The sequence below is a fragment of the Callorhinus ursinus genome, unplaced genomic scaffold, assembly GCF_003265705.2.
Source record: "Callorhinus ursinus isolate GAN/ISIS: 27379988/994484 unplaced genomic scaffold, GSC_fseal_2.0 scaffold15, whole genome shotgun sequence".
Lineage (NCBI taxonomy): Eukaryota > Metazoa > Chordata > Mammalia > Carnivora > Otariidae > Callorhinus > Callorhinus ursinus.
The window spans coordinates 41,314,504-41,337,599 of record NW_027397077.1 but is presented as its reverse complement, the minus strand read 5'-3'; the positions used below and the strand labels follow the sequence as shown (position 1 = coordinate 41,337,599).

The 23,096-nt window shown below is 41.2% G+C and overlaps 1 protein-coding gene and 1 pseudogene across 1 annotated transcript in view; one reads left to right on the top strand and one right to left on the bottom strand.

Moving 5' to 3' along the window:
* The window catches only part of SYN2 (synapsin II), a 221,384-nt gene extending 203,899 nt beyond the window's left edge, over positions 1 to 17,485 (bottom strand). Inside the window, exon 1 of the mRNA XM_025885440.2 lies at positions 16,944 to 17,485. Coding sequence (XP_025741225.1) covers positions 16,944 to 17,335 — 392 coding nt within the window. The 5' untranslated portion in view covers positions 17,336 to 17,485. The remainder of the gene's footprint in view (positions 1 to 16,943) is intronic.
* On the top strand, positions 10,828 to 11,184 carry LOC112834001 (small ribosomal subunit protein uS10-like; annotated as a pseudogene).
* Positions 17,486 to 23,096: the final 5,611 nt, after the last annotated feature.

Sequence of the window (23,096 nt, the reverse complement as noted above, 5' to 3'; positions counted from 1 at the left end):
AATAAATTACAAAGTTTTACTTAAATGTATGACCTTATTACAGAATCCTAAATGCTACAATTTCTTTCCAGGGTCAAGGTTAAGTTGAGTGCCTTTTTTTTTTTCAGCCAAATCTGAATCCATAAGCCATCTGAAAGCTACAAGAAAATCAGTCTTATTCCACTTTGTCAAGTTAACTCACAGTTTATTCTTTCAAAGAGTATGTGGACAAGTGGCAATAAAGAATGATTCTCTTGGGGCACCTGGGTGGCTCAGTCAGTTAAGTGGCTGCCTTCAGCTCAGGTCATGATTCCATGGTTCTGGGATCGAGCCCCACATCGGGCCCCATGCTCAGCGGGAAGCCTGCTTCTCCCCTGCCTGCCATTCCCCCTGGTTGTGCTTGCTCTCTATCTCTCTGCCTCTCACTCTCTCTCTGTTAAGTAAATAAATAAAATCTTAAAAAAAATAAAGAATTATTCTCTTTTCCCCCCATCTTAGTGCTGAAATTCCACTATTCACTGGGTAGGATTAGAGAAGTTTTTCTATTTTCCAGCTCCTTTTATGAAAAGGCAAAAGCCTATGAAAAGGAATTGCCAATAACCATTAACAACTCCTAGCTAAACAAAGATTAACTCAGTCTGCTGAAAATTAAAGGCTAGGAAATATGGATGCCAACAATAGTTTGGCCTACAATTCCCAAGAACCTCCTGACTTCAAGGAGGTTCCGACCACCACCGTCTCAAACCACCACAATTTCCCACATTTCAGCACCTAAAAATGGCCCAGACAAGTTGCACTGAAAAATAAGACCTCATATCCCAGTTTTTTGGTTTGTTTTTTTTTTTTCAGAAAATCTGTTCATCTCTGGAATGGGACCTAAGTCATTCATAGGACATGTGTCCATGAACACAGAATGAAAGGCATCAACAGGGAGAGAAGGCACAGAAAAGTGGGGAACAAAAAATCACCACCTCCACAGTTCCAACTATAATCAACAGCTCTGATTCTAGGAAAAATATATTTGCTCCACTAAATTCCTACTTCTCATAACTAGAAAAACTGCCAATGACAATACTTAAGAGGAAATTGAGTGGGAAATTCTTCATAGCAACTCTCAATCCCACCTGTTGCAATAGTTTCAATCCATATATATTTAAATCTGTGTGGTACAGTTTGCAATTTGACCTCACAACAATCCCATGAAGAAAGAAGAGCAGGAATTATTACTATAATTTTAAGGATAAGGAAATTGAGATTCAGAAGCTTGCTGTGCCTGAATTTACCCAGGCCATCTGACTCCAAATCGATGCTTTTCAGAACACCATGATGCTTCTTGAGGCCTTTTGGCTCCATTCTTTCCAAAGAACACCAGTCTCAACCTTCCTGTCATCACTTTCCATGGCAATGTTCACTGGCTTTTTGTGTCAGAACCCAGCAGTTTCTGCAAGAGAAACTCAAGATAGCATTAAAGGGAAATCATTAAGCTAAATACCCTTGGAAAACAAAGAAGTCTGTTAAATGGCTGGAAGAACTGATATTCTTGTCCACTTCCCAACTAGATTAGCCATTCATCTAGTTCTATGGCACCTGCAACTCAGAATAGAAAGCCCATAGAAAAATATACAAGATTCAAAGTCAAAGACCTGAGTTCTAGTCCTGACTCTATCGCTTCCTGGCTATGTGAGCTTGGGTAACCTCTCCATCTTAACTCCTTTATACATAAAATGAGAATAACATTAATTATGCCCCACAAATACTACTGTGTGGAGGATTAAATGAGACAATGGATGTGATAGCACTCAAAGAATAAAGTATCTACAATAAACCATCTCAAAAACATCTTCCCCAGAGACTGTTTCAAAACACTAGTAATCAGTGTTTTCTAAACTATATGCAACAAACCACTAAATGAAGGAATATTCATCTAGGTTTGTCTTATTTTTTCAAAATTATTTTTAGTGTCATGGAAATCTGTCTACAAATTATTTTACTTGACTTGAAGTCTCCCATAAGCTGTTGTCTTAAAGCAGCTGTGAAAATCTGCTCGTCATGGTGGAACATTTACTGAACATCTCCATGTCCCAAATGCTGTATTAGACATTTTTAGTTTGATTGATTCTCATAAGAACCCTTGGAGATATATTTTATTTCCCCCTTATAGATGAAGAAACTGAAGTTCAGAGAGAACAAGAAATTGTCCAAGGTCAAATGTGTGTTTATGTCATTGAGGATAAGAAATATCAAGGTGTTGAGTGGCAAGAAATTTGAAACACTGTTATCTAGTGATTAGATAGCATGTTGGGTAAGAGCATGGACTCAGAGCTGGACTACCTGGGTTCAAATCCCGGATTCACTATGAGCTTTAGTTTCCTCGTTTGCAAAATTAAGTTCATAATAATAACCTATTTCATAACCTAGTAAGTTAATACACCTACTTAGAACAGCGCCTGCCTGTCACATGGTGTATCTAATACATTAGGTATTATTATCCTCATTTCCCCTACACTGCTTTACCTAAACTTCTCTCCCTCTTTTCACTGCCCTGAAACCTGTATGCTAACTAGCCTAAATCTCCTCTACATACCTGTTACTCATTAATGTTGTTTTGCTTTTGCTCTTTCTTTTCCTTTTAAGTGAAATGCCTCTTTCCCTCCTCACTAATCTAAATTTCACTCAGCCTTCAAAGGCTAGCTCAGATCTGCCCCTTATGTGAAACATTTTCTGACTTCATCAGCCCACAGTAATTTCTTCCTTCTCTGAAAACTCCCAACTACATTAGCCATCCATCTAGTTCTATGGCACCTGCAACTCAGAATAGAAAGCCCATAGAAAAATATACAAGATCCAAAGTCAAAGACCTGGGTTCTAGTCCTGACTCTATTCTTCTCTGAAAACTCTTCACACTGTCAAACAATCAAACCTGTAGAAATCACTTGGTTTGTTGTTGTTGTTGTTTTTAATTTTTGAAATCACTAGATTTCTAAGGGCTTCTGAAGATAGATGATTTAACCCAAATCCCTAAATTTTGAAATAAACTGAAGCTTAAAGAGTTAAATTTTCTATGGTGACACAAAAAGTTAATTGGCAGAGTAGACACCTAAATCTGGATTTTATTTTTTAAAGACTTTATTTATTTATTTGACAGAGAGAGAGAGACACAGCGAGAGAGGGAACACAAGCAGGGGGAGTGGGAGAGGGAGAAGCAGGCCCCCCGCGGAGGAGGGAGCCTGATGTGGAGCTCCGTCCTGGGATCATGACCTGAGCTGAAGGCAGACGCTTAACGACTGAGCCACCCAGGTGCCCCTAAATCTGGATATTTTAAATGTTTGCAAAGTTCCTTCTACTATACTCTCCTAACTTTTGTCTTCTTGAGATTCTGCACAACTTCTTAAAGCTGAAAGCATACATTCTATAATTATCTGATTCTAAGTATTAACTGGTCTTGTGGCCTTCATGGCAAGTAACACATTGAAGTTAGTGGATGTTTGCTGATTGATTAGCAGATCAATCTTTCACTGATGCCCTTTTGTCCAATAGTTAAAGTGTTAATACTTTAACACTTTGCAACATAGGATGCAACAGAACTTAAATTCTCACCATCAGGGAGTGATAGGGGGTGAAGAGGAAAACATATCCATATGTATCCCTAGAGTTGTATCATGTGGGTCCATCACATTCCACTACACACCCTCAAATTTGGAGCCCTGCTCCATGAGACTTGGGGCACAGCACACTCCAGCATGTCCCCCACTGCCACACCCCCCCACACACACACACAGCTCCCTCTCTGGATTATCACTGGAATCGGGAAGTATAAAAGAAACAGCCTTCAGTTGAATTTTCATTATTAATATTAGGGCCGTTCAAGGATTTGAGTCTACAACAGGAAAATGAGACCTCAATTTCCTTCCACAAAGCCCAAGCCTCTTTTTGCAGGAATACCTTAGGCTAAAGTTATTGCATAAAGTTGCTAGGTCCCTTGAACAAATAAATAAGAGGTATATATCCTGGAAAGGTATTATAGCTGTACTTAGGAGGGCTGGAATAGAAGAATGGTCCTAGACGATGGACTCCAGAAAACAAACTGAGTGTTCTAGAGGGGAGGGGGTTAGGGGGGATGGGTTAGCCTGGTGATGGGTATTAAAGAGGGCACGTTCTGCATGGAGCACTGGGTGTTATGTACAAACAATGAATCATGGAACACTACATCAAAAACTAATGATGTAATGTATGGTGATTAACATAACAATAAAAAATTTAAAGAGAAGAATGGTCCTAGACAGAAGAAAAAAAGAAAGAACTGACTCTAAAATTTGAGAAAGGCTCAATTAAACAAAGACATCTTAGTGCCTAGGCTGAAAGAGGGGAAGAAACAGAGAGCACATGGCTGTTCTCCAGAAAACAAGCATGGAGTGTTTATGCCCATCAGAAAAGGGTATGTTAGAGAGGGGAAGAACAGGTACATCATCAGCCTCTTGTAAGGGAGGCTAGTAAAAATAATGCTTTTATAGCATTTTACAGTTTATGATTTATATATATATAAATTATAAAATTTATATAAAATATAAAATATATATTATATGTATCACTTTTTTTAAAGATTTTATTTATTCATTTAAGACAGAAAGATACAGAGAGAGAGCATGAGCAGGGGGGAGAGGCAGAGGGAGAAGCAGATTCCCCACTGAGCCGGGAGCCCAACTTGGGGCTCGATCCCAGGACCTGGAGATCACAACCTAAGCTGAAGGCAGACGCTTAACCATCTGAGCCATGCAGGCATATATATATGAATATATATTCTTAATGAATAGTCACGTTGGTTAATGTAGCTCTTGTTTGTTTATATTTATAGGGAGCTGAATAGTTGCTTTTCCTCGTCATTCATATTTTCGTAATTATTTCGTAAGTCATTGACTGATCCAATGAATAATTATTGAAAACCTTGTCATACCAAATGCTGGGGATACCAAGATTAAAGTTATAGCCATTGGGGCACCTGGGTGACTCAGTCGGTTAAGTGTCTGCCTTAGGCTCAGGTCATGATCTCAGGCCCCATTTCAGGCTCTCTGCTCAGCGGGGAGCCTGCTTCTCCCTCTCCCTCTGCCTGTCACTCTGCCTACTCATGGGCTCTCTCTCTAATAAATAAAAATAAAATCTTAAAAAAAAAAGTTACCGTCTTTGTCCTCAAGGGGATCTCAGCATTGAAGATGAGGAGATGAGAAGACAGACAAATAAAATGTGATCCTAAGTTAATTGCTATAAGCAAGCATATTATGGTTTCTAACACAAATTGAAAGAATTAAGAAAGGAGTAAGTCTAGTCCTGACTCTAGAATAGCAACAACTGAATTGAATCTTGAAGATTATCCAGGCAAAAACACAGAAGAAGCCTTTCAGGTAGTAGGAAAAGGATAAAGACATAGGGACATGGCACATTTAGTTAAACCTAAGTAGTTTGTCATGGCTATCAAAGTGGGTAGGGAATTAAAGAAAGGTAGAACTGAAGAGGTAGGCAGGGTCAGATCATGAAAAGCTTACTGTGTATTTCCTTTCAACATTTTTCAGTCACAGTGCTGTTTAGTTCTCCAGAATTATCCTTTGGATAACCCAAAGGAATTTTTCTCACTAAAGAGAAAGAAACAAGCATCTTGGGCAGCCCAAGATTGGAGTGTTTGCGGGACAGAGCAAAAAAAAAAAAAAAAAGGCAGGATTAACTTCAAAAAAGTGAGTTCCATGAGAGCCAAGTGTCAATATAGGCTAAGGAGGAGAACATTGGCCCTTAATTTTATTCCACTTTCCATTTGCCTTTTTCCTGCTCAAAACTACCATGGGCCAGATAATACTTTCCAGTATTGAGGGCTGCTATGGTTCTCATTCAGAGCTAAATCTCTAAAGATTTTTGATTTGGACTGGTTGGAAACTAGTAATTAAGTTAATTTGTATTTCATAGAGCATAAGAGCAAAAGCATTCTAGAGCTTGTATTTGCAGTGAATAAAGATAATTTCCAACATAATAACACATACCTCTAATCCTAGAATACTTTTTCTCACCTTTGTTCCCTTCTATCGGACGTTTTCTCATTCTCTGGATCTCTCTCTCCTTAGCTCAATTTGGCAAAGATTCACTGAACTTAAACTATGTGTCAGGCACTGCTGGATACTAAGGATATAAAAATGAATAAAACACTAAGCCTGCTGCAAAGAATTCTCCATCACACAAACAGATCATTGTGTTGCATCCAGTGATAAAGATATCCACATGACTGAAAGAGGGCATGGAGGAGACAGAGATGCCCAATATGTCCAGGCGGTAAGAGAAGGATTTCTGAAAAAGGAATTATTCATCTCAGTCTCAAAAGGTGCATATGAGTTTAGTCAAGAAAAGGAAGGAAAGAGAAAGACAATTGCAGGAGGAATAAGCAGCACAAACAAAGACAAGGGGAAGGAATGCCATAATGTGCGTATGGAACTACAAAGAGTTCAATATTGCTGTAAATTGAAGTTTAGGGATGGAAATGGTTAGGAGACTGGAGAAGAAAGCATGGGTCAAGTCACGGGAAGGTGATGAACTTTACCTATCAGACATGGGATAGGACATGAAAAGCTTTAAGTGAAGGCGTGAAGGAGTCAGATTTGTATTTTAAATAGTTCATTCAAGCTATTAAGTGGAAATCGTCATGAAACTTACAAAAGTTCTAGGTAAAATGAGAACTTGAAATAGGCGACAGTCACTGTCCTCAGTTGAGACAAAGAATGTGAGAAGAGCTGGAATAGGAGGGATAAGCAATTCGGTAGGGAACAAATGACCTTGAGTTGCCCTCAACCACCCAAATGGAGACATCCAGCAGGCAACTAAACGTGTGCAAAACTCAGGACAACGTCCTGGTCTAAAAGCTGAGATTTGGGAACTGATTGCATTTAGGAGGCAACTGACATCTTGAGAGTAGAGGAGTCAAGAAATGTGTGTAGAGTGAAGAAAAAAAAAAAGAAGTGGGCAGAAGATGGGGCCCTGAGGAACACTCACATTTAATGAGGTAAGCAAAGAAAAAGAACAAAAAGAGTGAGAAGGAACTTTAAAAAGGTACGAACAAAGACTGCCATATTCAAAAGCGAAGGGACTTCCAAATGGAAGACAAACAGTGTCAAACCAATCCATGAAAGTATAGAATGACACCTTCCTTTGGACTTAGCAAGAACAATTTCGGTATTATGGAGGTGGAAGCCATCAGTGCAGGAGGGGAAGGAAATACAGGATAAGGAAGTAGAGACAAGGTGAGATTTCTATTTCACATCTGGAAGAGTGATTAAGAAGGTGAAGAGATTTTGCTTGTTCCTTTATTCGCAAGGACGGAGCAACCAGTAGAAAATGAGAAAATGAACAGAAGGAAAAAGAAGGGGTGACATTTAAAGCAAAGACATGGAGAAGGCAGGAGGAGATGGGTCTTTTTAAAATAAGACACTATCCTCGGGGGTGCCTGGGTGGCTCAGTCATTAAGGGTCTGCCTTCGGCTCAGGTCATGGTCCTGGGGTCCTGGGATCGAGCCCCGCATCGGGCTCCCTGCTCGGCGGGAAGCCTGCTTCTCCCTCTCCCACTCCCCCTGCTTGTGTTCCTGCTCTCACTGTGTCTCTCTCTGTCAAATAAATAAAATCTTTTTAAAAAATAAAATAAAATAAAATAAGACAGTATCCTCATGCTCTGAGAATGGAATAAAGAAAATGAGCACTAAGGTAAGACAGAAGCAGAACAGGAACATTCTAAAGGAACTGTGTAATAATAGCATGGAATCCTGAAAGCCAAGTATGTGTTCAGAAGAGTATAACCCAGGATACAGCAAAAGTTTAGGATTAAGAGAGTAGTGACAAATGAGTCTGAAAAGATAAACTGGAGCAGGTGGCAAATAAGCCTCATGAGCAACAATGTGTTAGAGAAGAACACTAGAAAGGAAATTATGAGATTTGTGAATGCTTTTGTTTTAATACTTTGAATGCAATGTGAAAGATAGGTTGAATAGGAGAAGAGAACACAGGCACACCTTTTAAAGCATTCTGTTTCTCTCTTCATTTTCCTCTGTAACCACCCTTCCCTAATTAGTCACAGTGAAAATGAAGCAGAGCTATTTTAGCATTTATTTATTAAATAAGGATTTATGTGGTCCTGTCCTTAACTGTTAAAATAACTGAGTCAAATAGGTAATATTTCTCTTACTTAAAAAAAAAGCTAAATTATATTTCCTTCCAAAAAATACCAAAGAAAACCTTCAAAAATTTTGCCTTTGAGCAAATAGACTTCAATTTAAAAAAATTAAAATATTCTTCATCTCAAAGTGTGCAAAATAGACAATAAAACTACACAACAGGGGAACTCAAAAAAGGGACAAAGATAGGTTGGGTATATGCAGTTGGAAACAGGGAAGGATGCAACAATGAGTAGTAAGGCTCTTTACCCTTTACAAAGTGCTTTTCCAAAACCTTATTTTATTCAATTCTCATAACATCGCTATGAGATATACATAGTTTTACTTCCATTTCACACATATGGGAACTAATTTCTGTCTGTTGTTCCGGAACCTAGAACGGTGTCTGGCATATGGTAAGACTCCAAAGAAAAATGTGTCAAATAGAGGGAAAAGGGGCTCAGAGAGGTTATGTAACTCTGATAGGGTCATATGGTAAAGGGTGGAGCCGGGTCTCAACCCTAGGTCTTCTGACCCTCAATCCTGTATGTTCACGTTGTTTCATGAATGCTGAAAAGAGAAGAAAAGGGTGGAGTGATTGAATATAATCTTAACCTGCTTTAAATTTTATGTAAACAGATTAAAATTTCAGAAATGCCTGCTATTAAGCAACAAACACCAAGGCCAGTATACTTCCTGTAATTCTTAGTCATGCTGCATGGGCATCTTTAGAGCTCAGAGATCTATGGTACTTGCTCACTTTATTTTCTCTATAGGTCACCTGCCATATTCTAAGTTACTTCCCCCTGCTGCACTGAAGTAGTATCTGCAGGACAGAAAAGCCTTTTATATCATCTTCTCTTCTCTCTAGAAAGTGATATATAGCCTTCTGGTATTCAATTGCATCTACGTGGAAAGCTAAAACAAAGGATGACAATGTTACCCAATGAGTAGGCAGAAGATCTTATTCATAAGAGTTAGAGGGGCACACATCGTGTGAGTACCATTAAACACCAAAAATAGGATGCAACTCTCCCATCTTGAGGTCACTATGTTTAACCATGCCCTCACTTTCTGTAATGAATATGATCCTGAAAAAGCTGTGTACATAGAAAATTTTTGGAAAGTGAGCAATTTCAAAAGCAGTGGGGTGCTTACTATTTAAGTGAATCATGTGGTAAATCCTTTTGCAAAAGAAACCTTTTTTATAACAAAAAATAATTTAATTTTTCTGCTGGCAAATTTGTCTTGTGTGTATAGGAATCTACCAATTTGGGTTCAGAACCTGACATTTCAGCTTAACAGCTATTTATTACTGGGCAAGTGACTACTTTTATGAGTTTGTTTATTCATCTATGAAATATTCTTTTTACTGCTCAGGATCACTGTGAGGATAAAATGAGATAATGTGTATGCATACGTTGTATAAACTGTTCAGAACAGTGTACATGGCGGGGATCAAGAAATAAAGTCTGTCAGCCAACACTTCAACATATGTATACAAAAGTTCTTAGATCTATCAGGAAGAAAGGAATTTAACCACAAGTCTCCAATTCCCATCATGAGGAGGTGAGAAAGAGGTACTAAATGGAGAGTACTCAAAGATGAGCTTTTCATCAAAGACATGTTTAGTCATTTATTGACCTATGCCTCTTCTTCCAAAGATTTACAAGTATTATGCCATAGAGTAAATTATAAAGCTTTAAAGAAAATGCCACACAAATTGTAACATGGAAATAAAGTAGTGCTGTAAAGGATCTTAGAGAATGTCTGTTTCAATCCTCTCATTTGACAGATTTTAGAAAATCAAAATCTGAAGAGGCAAAGTAGTTTACCTAAGGATATACAATGGCACATTTTTAATAGCATGAACATTTCTAACCACATCTTCATTTCCTAGGACAGTGTGCATAGTACCCTATGCACACTAATTACCATACTATAATAAATCCTACTTAAATGTCTGTCTTCTCCCCTACTGGACTGTAATATCCTAGGAAACAAGGCCTATGCCCAACTTATCCTTATATCCCCAGCACCTGGCTTGTGTTAGATGCTTAACTGCACTGAACATACCCCAGTTAAAACTGTTTTACCAATTTGAGGGGAAAGTATACAATTCTGGAAAACTATTACTCTTTGCTTAGCAAGATATTAAAAAGACTAATGTAACTACAGATCTGAACTTGGGTACAGAAAGACAGGAAGCAATCTCAGGTAGACAGGGACACTATGGTAAAAATGGGTCCCTGAAAGGAAGGTCATCACTGTAGCACAGTTCTACTGTCTTTATTATATTATTGGATTTTGATTACTAAACTCTCGAAAAGCTTCTCCTTCAATCATTTTACAGTGACCTTTGCTGAAACAATAACACAAATAAGACAATGAAATTGCCAGTGTGAATACAGTGTGGTATTCATGTGGCTCTTTTTAAAGTATTTACTAAGAATTCCACAATGACTCTTTAAAAGAAATACACAAAAACAGTATTTTTAAGGAGAAAAGGATTAAATTTGAGGGATCTGCCTAAAGAGTGACTTAATAGTAGAAAGACCTCTTTGAGAAAGACGTGGTCGCGGCTACAGTGGAGCCCTGGATGCCCTGCTTCTGCTCCTGACTCACCACTGTTTGCTCTCCTCCAGGAAAGTCAGTCAGGAAGCCACTCTGCAGCCATGGCTTTTAAAGGCACTGGGAAGACCCCCTGGAACCAGAGGTGGCGATTCACCAATTTAGAATTACTCTAGCTGGCAGCAACCTAAAATCTTGGGAGACAGTATGTGCTAACTTGATCAGAGGTGCAAAGGAAAAGAATCTCAAAGTGAAAGACCAGTTCGGATACCTACCAAGATCTGAGAATCACTACAAGAAAAATTCCTTGTGGTTAAGGTTCTAAGACTTGGGTCTGTTTTCGGATGAAGATCTACAAGCGACTCATTGATCTGCACAGTCCTTCTGAGATTGTTAGGCAAATTACTCCCATCAGTATTGAGCCAGGAGTCAAGGTTGAAGTCACCATTGCAGATGCTTAAATCAACCTTTTATATAAATTATCAGTTGTTAAAAAAAATTAAAGAGAATAGAAAGAAACTTGAGTTGGAGTCAGATGATATAAGTTCTAGTCCTCATTCTCTAACTTCTTATTTGACCTCGGTCAAATCATTCCATTTCTCTGCACTACATGATCATTCAGTTTCTTTCAAGTTCAAATGTTACAATTATAAAAGTAAAAAGTCCCTATCCACCCTTGAAAGAGTCAGAGATGGAGAAAGATAAAAAAAAGGTAGAAAGATAGTAAAATAGAGGGATGCTGTGGTATAATGGGGAAAAAAAGCTTAGTAGAGAGACTGAAGTTTTAGACTGTAGTTCTGGTTTTGCCTTTAACTAGTTGAGTAACCTTGAACAAGTCACTTTCCCTCTTTAGATCGAGATTTCTCCCATTTATAAAGTACCCAGATGATCTTCCAGCTCTAATAATCTAGAATTCTAAGCTATAGTCTACTGCTATTATGAACAATGCAATTTTATAGAATCAGTATGTTTGTGTTCATAAGTCAGAAACAGGACATACAGATAAAATATTTAGTAGACAGAAGCCTCATACCTCACTTGAGTTTCCCCCAAGTTCTAATTCAAATATTTTTCTAGAGCTTCTCAGAAGCACTGGTTCATACTACTGTACTTTGAATTCCCTTTTTCTTAATGATATGTCCAAAGACGGTCAATAAAAGCATGGAAAATAGGTGCTGCCTAGATAATGCATCAATCCAGTCTCTTCATGGTCTCTCTCTTTTCTACCACTGTACTTTCCTTATACTATCCACTCTCTGGACTGAGCCAAACCTATCTCTTTTGATTTAAATTCTTCAAGGTTCAGTTTAAATCTCGATACTAGCATGAAGCATTCCCTTGCCACTGCAGCCCACATCAATTTTTCACTCTTTTAAACTTCTAAAGTACTACAGTGCTATGGCAGAGATTCAGTGATATTTGTAAAGAGGTTAGTACATTTCCCATATAGCAAATTCTCAATAAATGATAGTAGTGTTGTCGCCACACCTTTAGCACTAATCACATATCCTTTAGTTCAGTGCATCTTAAATTTAATGTGCATGTGAATCACCTGGACATTTTATTCAAATGCAAATTGATTCAGTAGGTATGATGACCTGATAATCTGTAGTTCAAAAAGCTCCCGGTTGGGGCACCTGGGTGGTGCAGTCAGTTGAGCAGTTGACTGTCCAGCTTTTGTTTTCCACTCGGATGGTGATCTCAGGGTCTTGGGATCAAGCCCCACGTCATGCTCAGCGATCAGTGTGGAGTCTGCTTGAGATTCTTTCTCCCTCTCCCTCTGCCCCTCCTACTCATGCTCTCTACCTAAAATAAATAAATAAATCTTTAAAAAAAAAAAAAAAAGCTACTGCTTGATGCCAATGCTCTTGATCCAAGGACTATATTCTTTGAATACAAGGGGTAGTTTTTGGAAACTTAAAAAAAAAGTATGGGGAACCCTCCTACACTGTTGGTGGGAATGCAAGCTGGTGCAGCCACTCTGGAAAACAGTATGGAGGTTCCTCAAAAAGTTGAAAATAGAACTACCCTATGACTAGGCAGCTGCATTACTGGGTATATACCCCAAAGATACAAATGTAGTTGATCCAAAGGGGCACCTGCACCCCAATGTTTATAGCAGCAATGTTAACAATAGTCAAACTATGGAAAGAGCCCAGATGTCCATCAACAGATGAATTGATAAAGAAAATATGGTAGGGGTGTGTGTGTGTGACACACACACATATATATAATGGAATACTATGCAGCCATCAGAAAATGAAATCTTACCACTCGCAACAATGTGGATAGAACTAAAGGGTATTATGCTAAGAAAAATAAGTCAATAAGAGAAAGACAATTATCATATGATCTCACTGATTTGTGGAATTTAAGAAACAAGGCAGAGGACCATAGGGGAAGAGAGGAAAAAATGAAACAAGACGAAACCAGAGAGGGAGACAAACCATTAAGAGACGCTTAATCATAGAAAACAAACTGAGGGTTGCTGGAGGGGAGGAGGGTGGAGGGATGGGGTAACTGGGTGATGGGCACTGAGGAGGGTCTGTGTTATAATGAGCACTGGGTATTATATAAGACTGATGAACCACAGACCTGTACCCCTGAAACAAATAATACATTGTAGGTTAATTTTTTTAAAGTATGTTATCTTATCTGTCCACCTGAACAGAAAGATCTTAAAAGACAGATACTACATCTTCTTTTTCTTAGCATATACACCCTATACTGAGAAGGTGCTCAATAAACACCTGTGGACTTACCATATCTACAGTCCCTAGAACACCTAGATAATCTCTAGAATGTCTGTGCTATGCTGATTTTCAAATCAAACATTGAGACATGCTAAGTTGAAAAAGCTCACTTGGTCACTGGAATTGGAATTGCTGAAAATGGAGGCAGGGGAAAATCTGAGAGAAAACTTACCTCTTCACAGTGAGAGTATAATATGCAGAAAAAACAACATACAAATGGACATTTGTTCCTTATTTAAGCACAAAGATAATTAGAGTTCAGTCTTAACTGCACTTAAAATTTAGGTATGAACCTTAAAAGAAGACACACATATTCAGGCAAAATACATATATTTAAAACACTAGTAACAATTACTAATAAGAGAAATAACAAGCTTGATTTCATTTTTTAGTGGAGCAGATCCATTTTTTTCAATGATTCTTTAGTGTGCAATTAATCTAAAGATCTCAAGTAACCAATGAAAACACATTTCAAGCAAAAGACAGAAACACCCTCCAACTTTCCCATCAACTTAGTCCGTAGGAAAGTACCCAAATTCCATTGCCCACAATTACACTGATAAAAATTTGAATGAATCTGCTGTATATTAAGTCTGCTCTGAGAGGCTGCCTACTTTAAGCCCTTTTTTAAATCTCCGATCATTTAAATGCTTCTTAAAACCCTCTTTATTTTAGCATTCTATAATTCAAATGGGACCAATATTCTTAAATTCTACTGGGAAGCTACACTCTCACTTCCTATTCAAGCATCAAGAAAATAATATGGGGCATATATGACACCTGCTCACTGAATGCTATCTAGATAGCTTAAACAGTGAGACAAATTTACTAAAATTTGCTGTTAGTGGAAAAAGCACCCTTTTAAGTCACTATGCTTGTGATAAGCAGACACCTGCTCCTTAACTTATAGAGAACTTTCAATAAAACCATTCAACAATATTTAACTGAGATGTTTTTAACAAATTCAGGCAAGAGAGAAGACAAAATCTGCAATCCTGAGAATTGCTATTAAGCACAGAAACAGAGAAGTGTCAAATGCTGTCAAGCACTAGACTCAAACTGGGTTTATGAGTTTTAATAAAGCAATGTTATTACTTCGGAGAAAATCAGAAAACAGTTGGGAGTCAGCCCAAAGTGGCTACTATTATTTCCATCAGAAATCTAGTCCCCAGAGCAAGGCAAATTCTCTGGTTCATGCCAGGCAGGCAGTCTTTCCTAAAGAAAGATACTATCCAAAAGGAGTTTTGAATCCTAAGCTACTGAAGCAGTTAGTGCTAAACACAAATCTACAGCAGCCACATCACACCCATACAAATGAGTATCTTCCTACCTTTGGGTACCTAACTGGTAATTAAACCCAAAACAAATGCCTCCAACAGGATAGGAGATCAGGCCAAGGTACAGGAGTGTCAGATTCTTGCATAAAAAAATGAAGCACCAATATCATTCCCATTTCTCCCCTCCTTTTCCTGGCCTTTCTTCAAGACTCATCTTTTGCAAAGCTTTCTCCAATAACTCTGGCTCTCATAATCACCCTGTTTATTGAATGCCTAAAACACGAGTCTGAAATAATTGTAGAATCATTTTTGTTAACTGTTTCATGTCTCCATTTTGTCTCCCAAATTTCAGTGTGAGTTCTTGGTAAGGCCCCTACACTGCCTATTCTGTAGAGGGAGCCTATTATCAAAACTGCCAATAATATAATAATAGTGAGGCAACACAGCACAGTGGAATGGCAATACTGGAGTTAAATGGGTCTAAGTTCAAATCCTAGATCAACTGTTTGCTGGCTGTATGACTGGGAACACATTACTCACTTTTTGTAAGCCTGTTTTGTATTTAGAATTTAATGAGATATATGTTAGAGCACCTAGTACAGGGTTTGACATATAACAGACGCTCAATAAAACTTACTTACCTACCTTTCTCACTTAATGAGCACTTGTTGATTTGAACTAAGAATAATCCTCCTAGGGAACTACCAATGGGACCATCATACACTCTTGCTGGTGCCTCTGTTATTTCCTAACAAAGATCCCTTAATATTTTCTACTCCATTGTTCTGAGAAAAGGCAACTACACAAGTCACCCAAATGACTATTCAGAATGGTCATATTAGGGGCCAGCAGGAGTACATCTCCACATCTACATCTCACTTCCATTACACCCACGCCAGTACTCCCTCCCTCCAAGTCTCCCAATGAGAAAATAAGAGAAAAGCAGTAAAGCAGCCAAAAGAGGAAAAGGAGATAAACAGCTCTGTGGTCCCTCCAGGCCTCACTCTTGGGAGGAAGCACTTGGTCAGGTCTCTAACCTCAACCCTTGTGAGAAAGAAAAAAATAAAACCCTTTCTGTATTCCTGAAGAAGCAGCAACCCAGATTCCATGCCTCTTCATTTTTTCAAGGCCTTCACCAGTCAATTCTTCCAACACCACCCACCCCAGCCATCTCCTGGGCCAACTTCCTGCTACATGAAATAGAACTTCTTTAGATTTGTCTTGAATGAACCCCATTCATGCTTTTACCAGCTTGAGGTAACATTTTCCCCCAGCCTTCACCATTCTAAGTTGGAATATCCCTTAGAAAAAAGAAAAGAAAAAATAAAAGAAAGATTGATTCTCGAAATTCTGTCTACTGCATTAAGGTAAATCTTTTTATTTGTTTGTGCCCCTTTAATGATCCAGAATATTTTATCTCGGTCATCATCTTTCCAGCTGGAAAAAAAACCCATCATTTTCACAAACCCCCCACCCCGCCACACATACACACACACACACTTTTTTTTTTACTAAAACAAAAACAAATTTAAAAATCCACAAATACCCTCCCTGCTGCACAAAATACAAGTATTTTATTATTCTTAAACCGACTACAGCCATGCTCCACTGGAACAAGCTCAGGTACACCTGGATTCTCACATCCTTCTATTGACCATCGTGGATGTCAATACTGATACAAGCCTTCAGCCAGCCAGGTGAAAACTCCCTCCATCACCCTCTCCCCGCAAAACACCCATTTCCACCGCAAATTCACTCCGTGCCTCACGATGTAGAATCTTTTTTATTAGCTTTAAATGTTTCACCTGAGCTGCTACGTGTCTAGGCTGAAAGTCGGTCCCTTCTGCCCCCTCTTCAAAACAAAAAACAAAAAACAAAACTCTGGTTTGCTGTTGTTGTTTTTTTAAGATTCTTCCCTGCTGCACAAAGTAGCTCCTTGTTTTATGTGTCGTGAGGGATTTGAAAGAATCCAGGCACTATTTCGCCTCAGGATTCACCTTTCCAGACTCCCCCCCGGCCCAGCACACACAACGCTCAACATCCCCCCATCTCCCCACTGCGGGACCATGCAGACCCTCCTTCTCCGGGGTCAGAAAAGATTCCTTGGTGCCCGGGACCACCTTCCCCGCGGCCTCCAGCTGCCCGGCAGGCCCCGGGAACCCCCAGTGGCGGCGGCGGCCGGGCACCTACCAGTCGGTGTGCGGCTCGTCGACGACCAGCAGCACCTTGGCCTTCCTGGCGGCGGCGGGCGCGGGCGCGGGCGCGTCCACCAGGCCGGCCGAGGCGGCCGTCTGCTTCACGGCTTGGGACAGCGAGCTGAAGAAGCTGCTGCCCACCGACGGCGCCGCGGCAGCCTGCGGCGCGGGTTGCGGCGCGGGCGCCGGGGCCGGGGCCGGCGGCGGCCTCCGCTCGGGGCCCGGCGAGGTGGCCGGGGGCGCCGAGGAGGCCGAGGCCGCGCCGGGACCGGGGGGCGGCGGCGGCGGCTGCTGGGGCTCGGGCCGCTGCAGGTCGGTCATGTAGCCATTGGGCAGGTTGGCGATGAAGCTGCTGTCCGACAGCCGGCGCCTCAGGAAGTTCATCATCTGGCTTGAGGGGCTGGGGGGCGCGCGGGGCGGCGGGGCCGGGCGGCGCGGAGGGCGAGATTGAGGCGGCGGCGGCTGGGGCACTGAGGCGACTGAGGCGGCTGCGGCCCGGTCGGCGGCGAGCGAGCCCAGCAGACAGCCGCGGTGCACTGGGCCGAGCCGGCCGGGAGGCGCGAGGTTCCGCGCCAGGGAGCGGGCGGGGCCGGGGGCGGGGTCACCGCTCGACCCGCCCCCGCGCCGCAGAGCCGGCTCCGCCTCCGACTCGCAGCCAGCGCTCCCGCACCTAGCCGTGGGGTCCCTAGTCTGGGGATTTGGGTCGTGGGATTGCCAGGCCTCCTGCAACCTTAGCGGAGCTCTGTGGAGAGAGCGTGGGAGCCAGTCTTGCTCCCCGAGAATAGGGAAAAGGGAGCCGAGACCCCTACCCCTTTTTGGTTGGGGAAAAAAGAGCCATGTCCCTCCTGAGATGAAGGCGAAGGAAAATGTCCCCACTCCCTTTGGAAGAAAGAGGTGTCAGCCTCCCCACCCTGAGGTGAGAAAGGACCCATTCCCCCTGGCGCGTGCGCACGTAAACACACGCACACACTCCCTGTAGTGGGAAAGAAAAGAACCACCTCCTTTCCCAAAGCTGGGAGAAAGGTGCCATGTCCTCAACCTCCAGGTGATGGAGGAAGGAATAATCTGCGACACCACCCCCCCCCCGCTCCCAACACACATACGCTCCTATGATGAGACAAAAATGAACTACTCCCTCCTCAATATTAGGTGAGAAAGACATCCTCTCCCCCCACACTCCCACCCATTCATCCATTCTATGACAGAGACTTGACAGATCCCTCCAACGGGTCTGAGGGCGCGTTTTTGGTGCCTGCGCTTTAGGGATGGCTCATTTAAGAGCACCTTCTTCTCTTCCCCTCCTCATGGATCAGAGAGAAGAAACCGTGTGTAAGGCTGGAGACCCCCTCTCCCCAAGTGGGATATCTAAGGGTTCCCCACCCCTTCTGTGTTTGCCTCCCTGATAGGCAGTGGTGCATCCTATGTTGTACCAAGAAGTTCATCTCTTCAAAATCCATTTATTTTTCTAGTTCATTAATTGGCTAGATCTGCTTCCACCTCCATGAAGACCTCAGATTATCACCTTGCCATGTGCACTCCCTAAATCTGGTATGATCTCTGGACCTTTGTTTTCACCTCTCATGAGATATACTTAATCCATGTGTTGTATGGGAACAGGACACGGCAGATATAGTACTTTACATTCAGACCTCTCTGGGTGATGTGTGACCTCAGGCAAATTAGCCTCTGAGCCTCTTTACCCTATCTGATAACAGGAGATAATGCTTTTAAAAAATTTTTTATTTTCATATAACTGACACAATGTTACATTAGTTCCAGGTGTACAACACAGTGATTCAATGAGTTTATACATTATGCTATGGGGAGATAACACTTTTCAAAGTTGTTACGCAGAATAAATGAAATTGTGTATATAAAGCACCTGGCACACAGTAGGTATTCTAGTAGTAGTGGCTGGATTCTTATTCTTATGTGAGCTAGTTCTCAGTAAGTATCCATTGGACTGAATAGAATCAATGAGCAGTTTGACACTAATATTGGTAGGCAGTTCTTGCTTCCTGCATCCCAGCTGGCACTTGACTTGGGACCTAATTAGATGCACAATCCAGCTCTGAGCCAGAGACCCAGTGATGTTCAAGAGGTCTCCAGCCAACTATGATAATACAGTGGTCTTCCCATCTACCATGTGCCAGGCAGTGGTAGGTACTGGACAGACTGATATGAATGGGACGTAGCCCCTGTCTGTGGGAAGTTCACAATCTATGAGGGTTGAGGAGAGAATGGGGAAGATAGACACAGGAACAATTAACCACAATGAGATGTGAGAAATGCTATAATACCATTGGGCAAAGTGGTTTAGGGGCACCAAGGAGTTAGGGAAGCATTCTGCCTATGAGGTTTAGGAATGGCTTCTCAGAGGAGGTGACATTTGAAGTGGGTCTTGAAGTAGCTGTAAGACTACCAACAGCAAAGTGGATAAAGCACTCAGGCAGAGAAGGCCTGGAGGAATGCTAGTTGATGACTCCCCTAGGAAGCCTTCCCTCAATCCTCCAAGGTAGACTAAGTGTTTCATTACCTGTGTCTGGTTTTGTCATAGCCCCTTAAAAAATTATAATAAAATATTCTGGTGACTTGAATGTATGCTTTTCAAGGAGAGAATTATGTTTGAGCCACCTTGGACCCTAACATGAAGCACAATCCTTGGCTTGGCAGTCTGAGAGGTGAACTGTACTCTTACCCAACTCATTTCTTGTGTTTATTAGAGAATAAAACATACATCACTAATAACTAAATAAACCTAATTTAATGTACTGCCCTTCCTGTAAGTATTTTTTAGAGTATCAGATGACTCTTTTCCAAAGGCATGAATCTCTAATGATGGGATTTCATATACTGTTATCACTTCAGTTTTTCAGATGTTTGGGTTATCTTTTTTTTAATATTTCACTAAGTAACACCCCTTAACCATTAAGCTTGTAGTGTATGTGTAATTTTAAAAACCAACCACTTAAAAAACATGTGGTGAGTACCTAATACATGCAGGGTATTATGCTAAGCACTCATGGATAAAGAAGATTCGAGAATAAATAAAACCCAAGTTATGCCCTTAAGAAGACAGCTCATAAACATGTGAACACATAACCAGCAATAGCAGAGCAGTCTGTCAATGACCAGAAAGTGGAGCAAGCAGTGAATGTTAAAAGAGCCAGAAGAAGAAAGGATCTCTGAGGTATGAGAGTATTTCACAGGGGAGGTAGGGCTCAGTCCGCATGAAATGGGTGGAATTCAGATACCCAGTACATGGTGGAGAAAGCAATCAAGACAGGATAGGAAAAGCAAAGACAGGGAAGCTGAACTGGATAAGTGATGAGAATGTATTGCTCTATTCCTTGAAGGCAAAGACCTTACCTCACTATATTTTTTGAACTTCAGAATACTCCTGGCCTCAAGTATGCCCTTAAATATTTGTAAGGAGGCTCTGCAGGCTGGACTTGTGTGTGTTTATGTTGTTAGTATCTACCCAGGTTTCTTTTTAGATGGCAAGCACCTCAAGGTGAGGGATTCTTCTTCCACTTCTCTCAAAATGTTCTACAAAGCCTGATATAATATCTAACACACAATTAGTGTCCCAATCTTGGGTGCTAGACTAGAATATTCCCAAAGAACTCCTTAGGTTTAGATTCCTTCATTGATACAATGGAAGTCTACAAGACCATTGAAAAATATTTATCAAATAGTCCATGAATTTATTGTTATTTTCCGGTAGGTTTTAATAAGAATATTATTCTTATGGAAAAACAGACTATTTTCTTATAATTGGGAATGTGTGGTCATTAATCAGTTGTATATGAGCAGAAGATTTTGATTAGTTGGCACAACTGTAAATCACATCTGCTTAAACTAATATTTTCCATATTCCTCTGAGTCCTTGCTGAGAAGTGTCAGTGTAGCATGCAAAGACACTTGCTTGTAAGTGGGCTTGTGTTTTTAAGAAGCCATATGAAAATCTTTCCTTTTTTTTAAGATTTTAATTATTTATTTGACAGAGAGACACAGCGAGAGAGGGAACACAAGCAGGGGCAGAGGGAGAGGGAGAAGCAGGCTTTCCGCGGAGCAGGGAGCCCGATGCGGGGTTCGATCCCAGGACCCTGAGATCAGGGCCCGAGCTGAAGGCAGACGCTTAACGACTGAGCCACCCAGGAGCCCCATGAAAATCTTTCTTTTATCCTTACCTGTGAATCCAGGTTCCAGATGCAGGGAGAATATAGCACTTTTCAGTCTATCTTATGTCCTGCCTTTTCTCTGGAATTGAAAGGGAAGCAGGGCTTGGAAATTCTACAAAATATACAATTCTGGCACAGTTCAGGCCTTTTCTCTCTATCTCCCTCTGAGACCAACCAGCCATTCCCATCTCTAGGTAGAAGGCATTTCTCCAAGGAAAATTGGTGGAAGGGTCTCCCCCAACCTTTCTGAATCACTCAGGGTCCAACCAAGCCAAATTTCGGAAATATCAGAGGTCTCTCCCAGTTTTAGAAGCCCGGGGCACTGTAAGGCCTGTCCATGTGTAATCTTTATCTTCCCACTGAATTGTAAACACAGGCACACATCTGGCAACTGCAGATGAAAGAATCCTGCTAAAATCAGGAACAAACTTAAATGCTTTATCGCCTCTCTGATTTCTCTCTTCCCCTGAACAACAATGCGGCAGAGAATGCTCACGGGGAGAAAGGCAGGCAGAGGTCAAAAACAGAGCTTAAAGAAAGGCCGGCACACCAAGCCACCTGACCAAACACTTATTGTCCAAGTGTCCTCTCAAACAAGGAAGTTTGCTAGAACATGCCACCTTTGGCCCTTGCTTGCTTCTCGTGATCAGGGGACCCCATTCAGGCCACCTGCCCTAAAGAGATGTAGAAAGAATTTGGAATTCAGAAACTGTAAGTTCCATCACTACTTGGCTTCGTGATTTTCAACAAGTTGCTCAGCTCTCTGGGGAGGGACAGGTGTGCCTTGGGCCTCTCCTGAGATAATATGGGAACACTTTGAAAGTGAAAAGGTTAACCAGAAAAGGCATCAATATTGCTTTCCACACTCAAGTTACCTGTCATTTGGAGAACGCAGTTGAATTGAGTTTGTCACCTTCATTCAGGTGGCCCTTCTTGATAATCAGCCCGGCCAATACCTTCCTCCTCCACCTCTGGATAGAGGACAGCTATGTCCCTGACATTGAATTCTCCCAAGTTAGCCATGTCAGCTGGGCCAGTTTGCTATGATTAGGAATCACACAAATATAAGTTTAATTCCTAAATCTACATCATGGTAACATGTAACTTTGAACAGATCACTTACAGTTTCAGTTTTCTCATCTGTAGAAGAATGGTGTGATGATCACAATGACCTTGAAGGGCTATTATGAAGACTAAATAAGATCAAGTCTATGAGTGTATTTTATAAGCAGTAAATCACTGTACAAATGTTAGCTATTAATATTTCTGACACCAGGGGCATCACAGAACTCCCCAGCACCACAACTAAAATATAAAAAAGGACTCTCCCCCCACATACTTATCCTAAAGTTACACACCCAAGAGAATTCATGGAAAGCATGAGATGGATTCTCTGCAGTTACTCCCAGGCTTAGTCATACCTGCTAAAATATAAGCAACAATCACTTCAACCTTGCTGGGTGACCTTGAACAATGCACTTCTCTCTTCAGGCTTTCATTTCCTGGCCTGGAAAATGAGCTGGGTGATCCCCAAGGTCTAGTGTTGTGAGATTCTGTGAGCAGAGCCCCCAGGGGGAAATAAGCACTTGATGTCACCAGGCTGAGCCAGGGAACACAGGGGCTGGGTCTGGGGAGCAAATACTGAGCATGGCTTTAGGGAGAGAGAAAGAGAGAAGCAGAGGCACCCAGGAGAAACAGGTGGCATGAATCCTAATTCCAAGTCTTCCCGTGACTTAAAGGAGTCAATGATGGTTCCCTTGCCAAGTCTCCATTTCTCTGGCAATATTGGGGACACAATAATGACTATAACTGATTAGATGCTGACCACATGCAAGAAACTGCCCATGTGTTATCTCATTTAATCTCCCTCAAGGGAGGTGTTAAATATCCCCTTTTTACCATTGAAGCAATTGGACTTCAAAGACATTATACTAACACAACATCTTATAACTAAAAAATTGCAG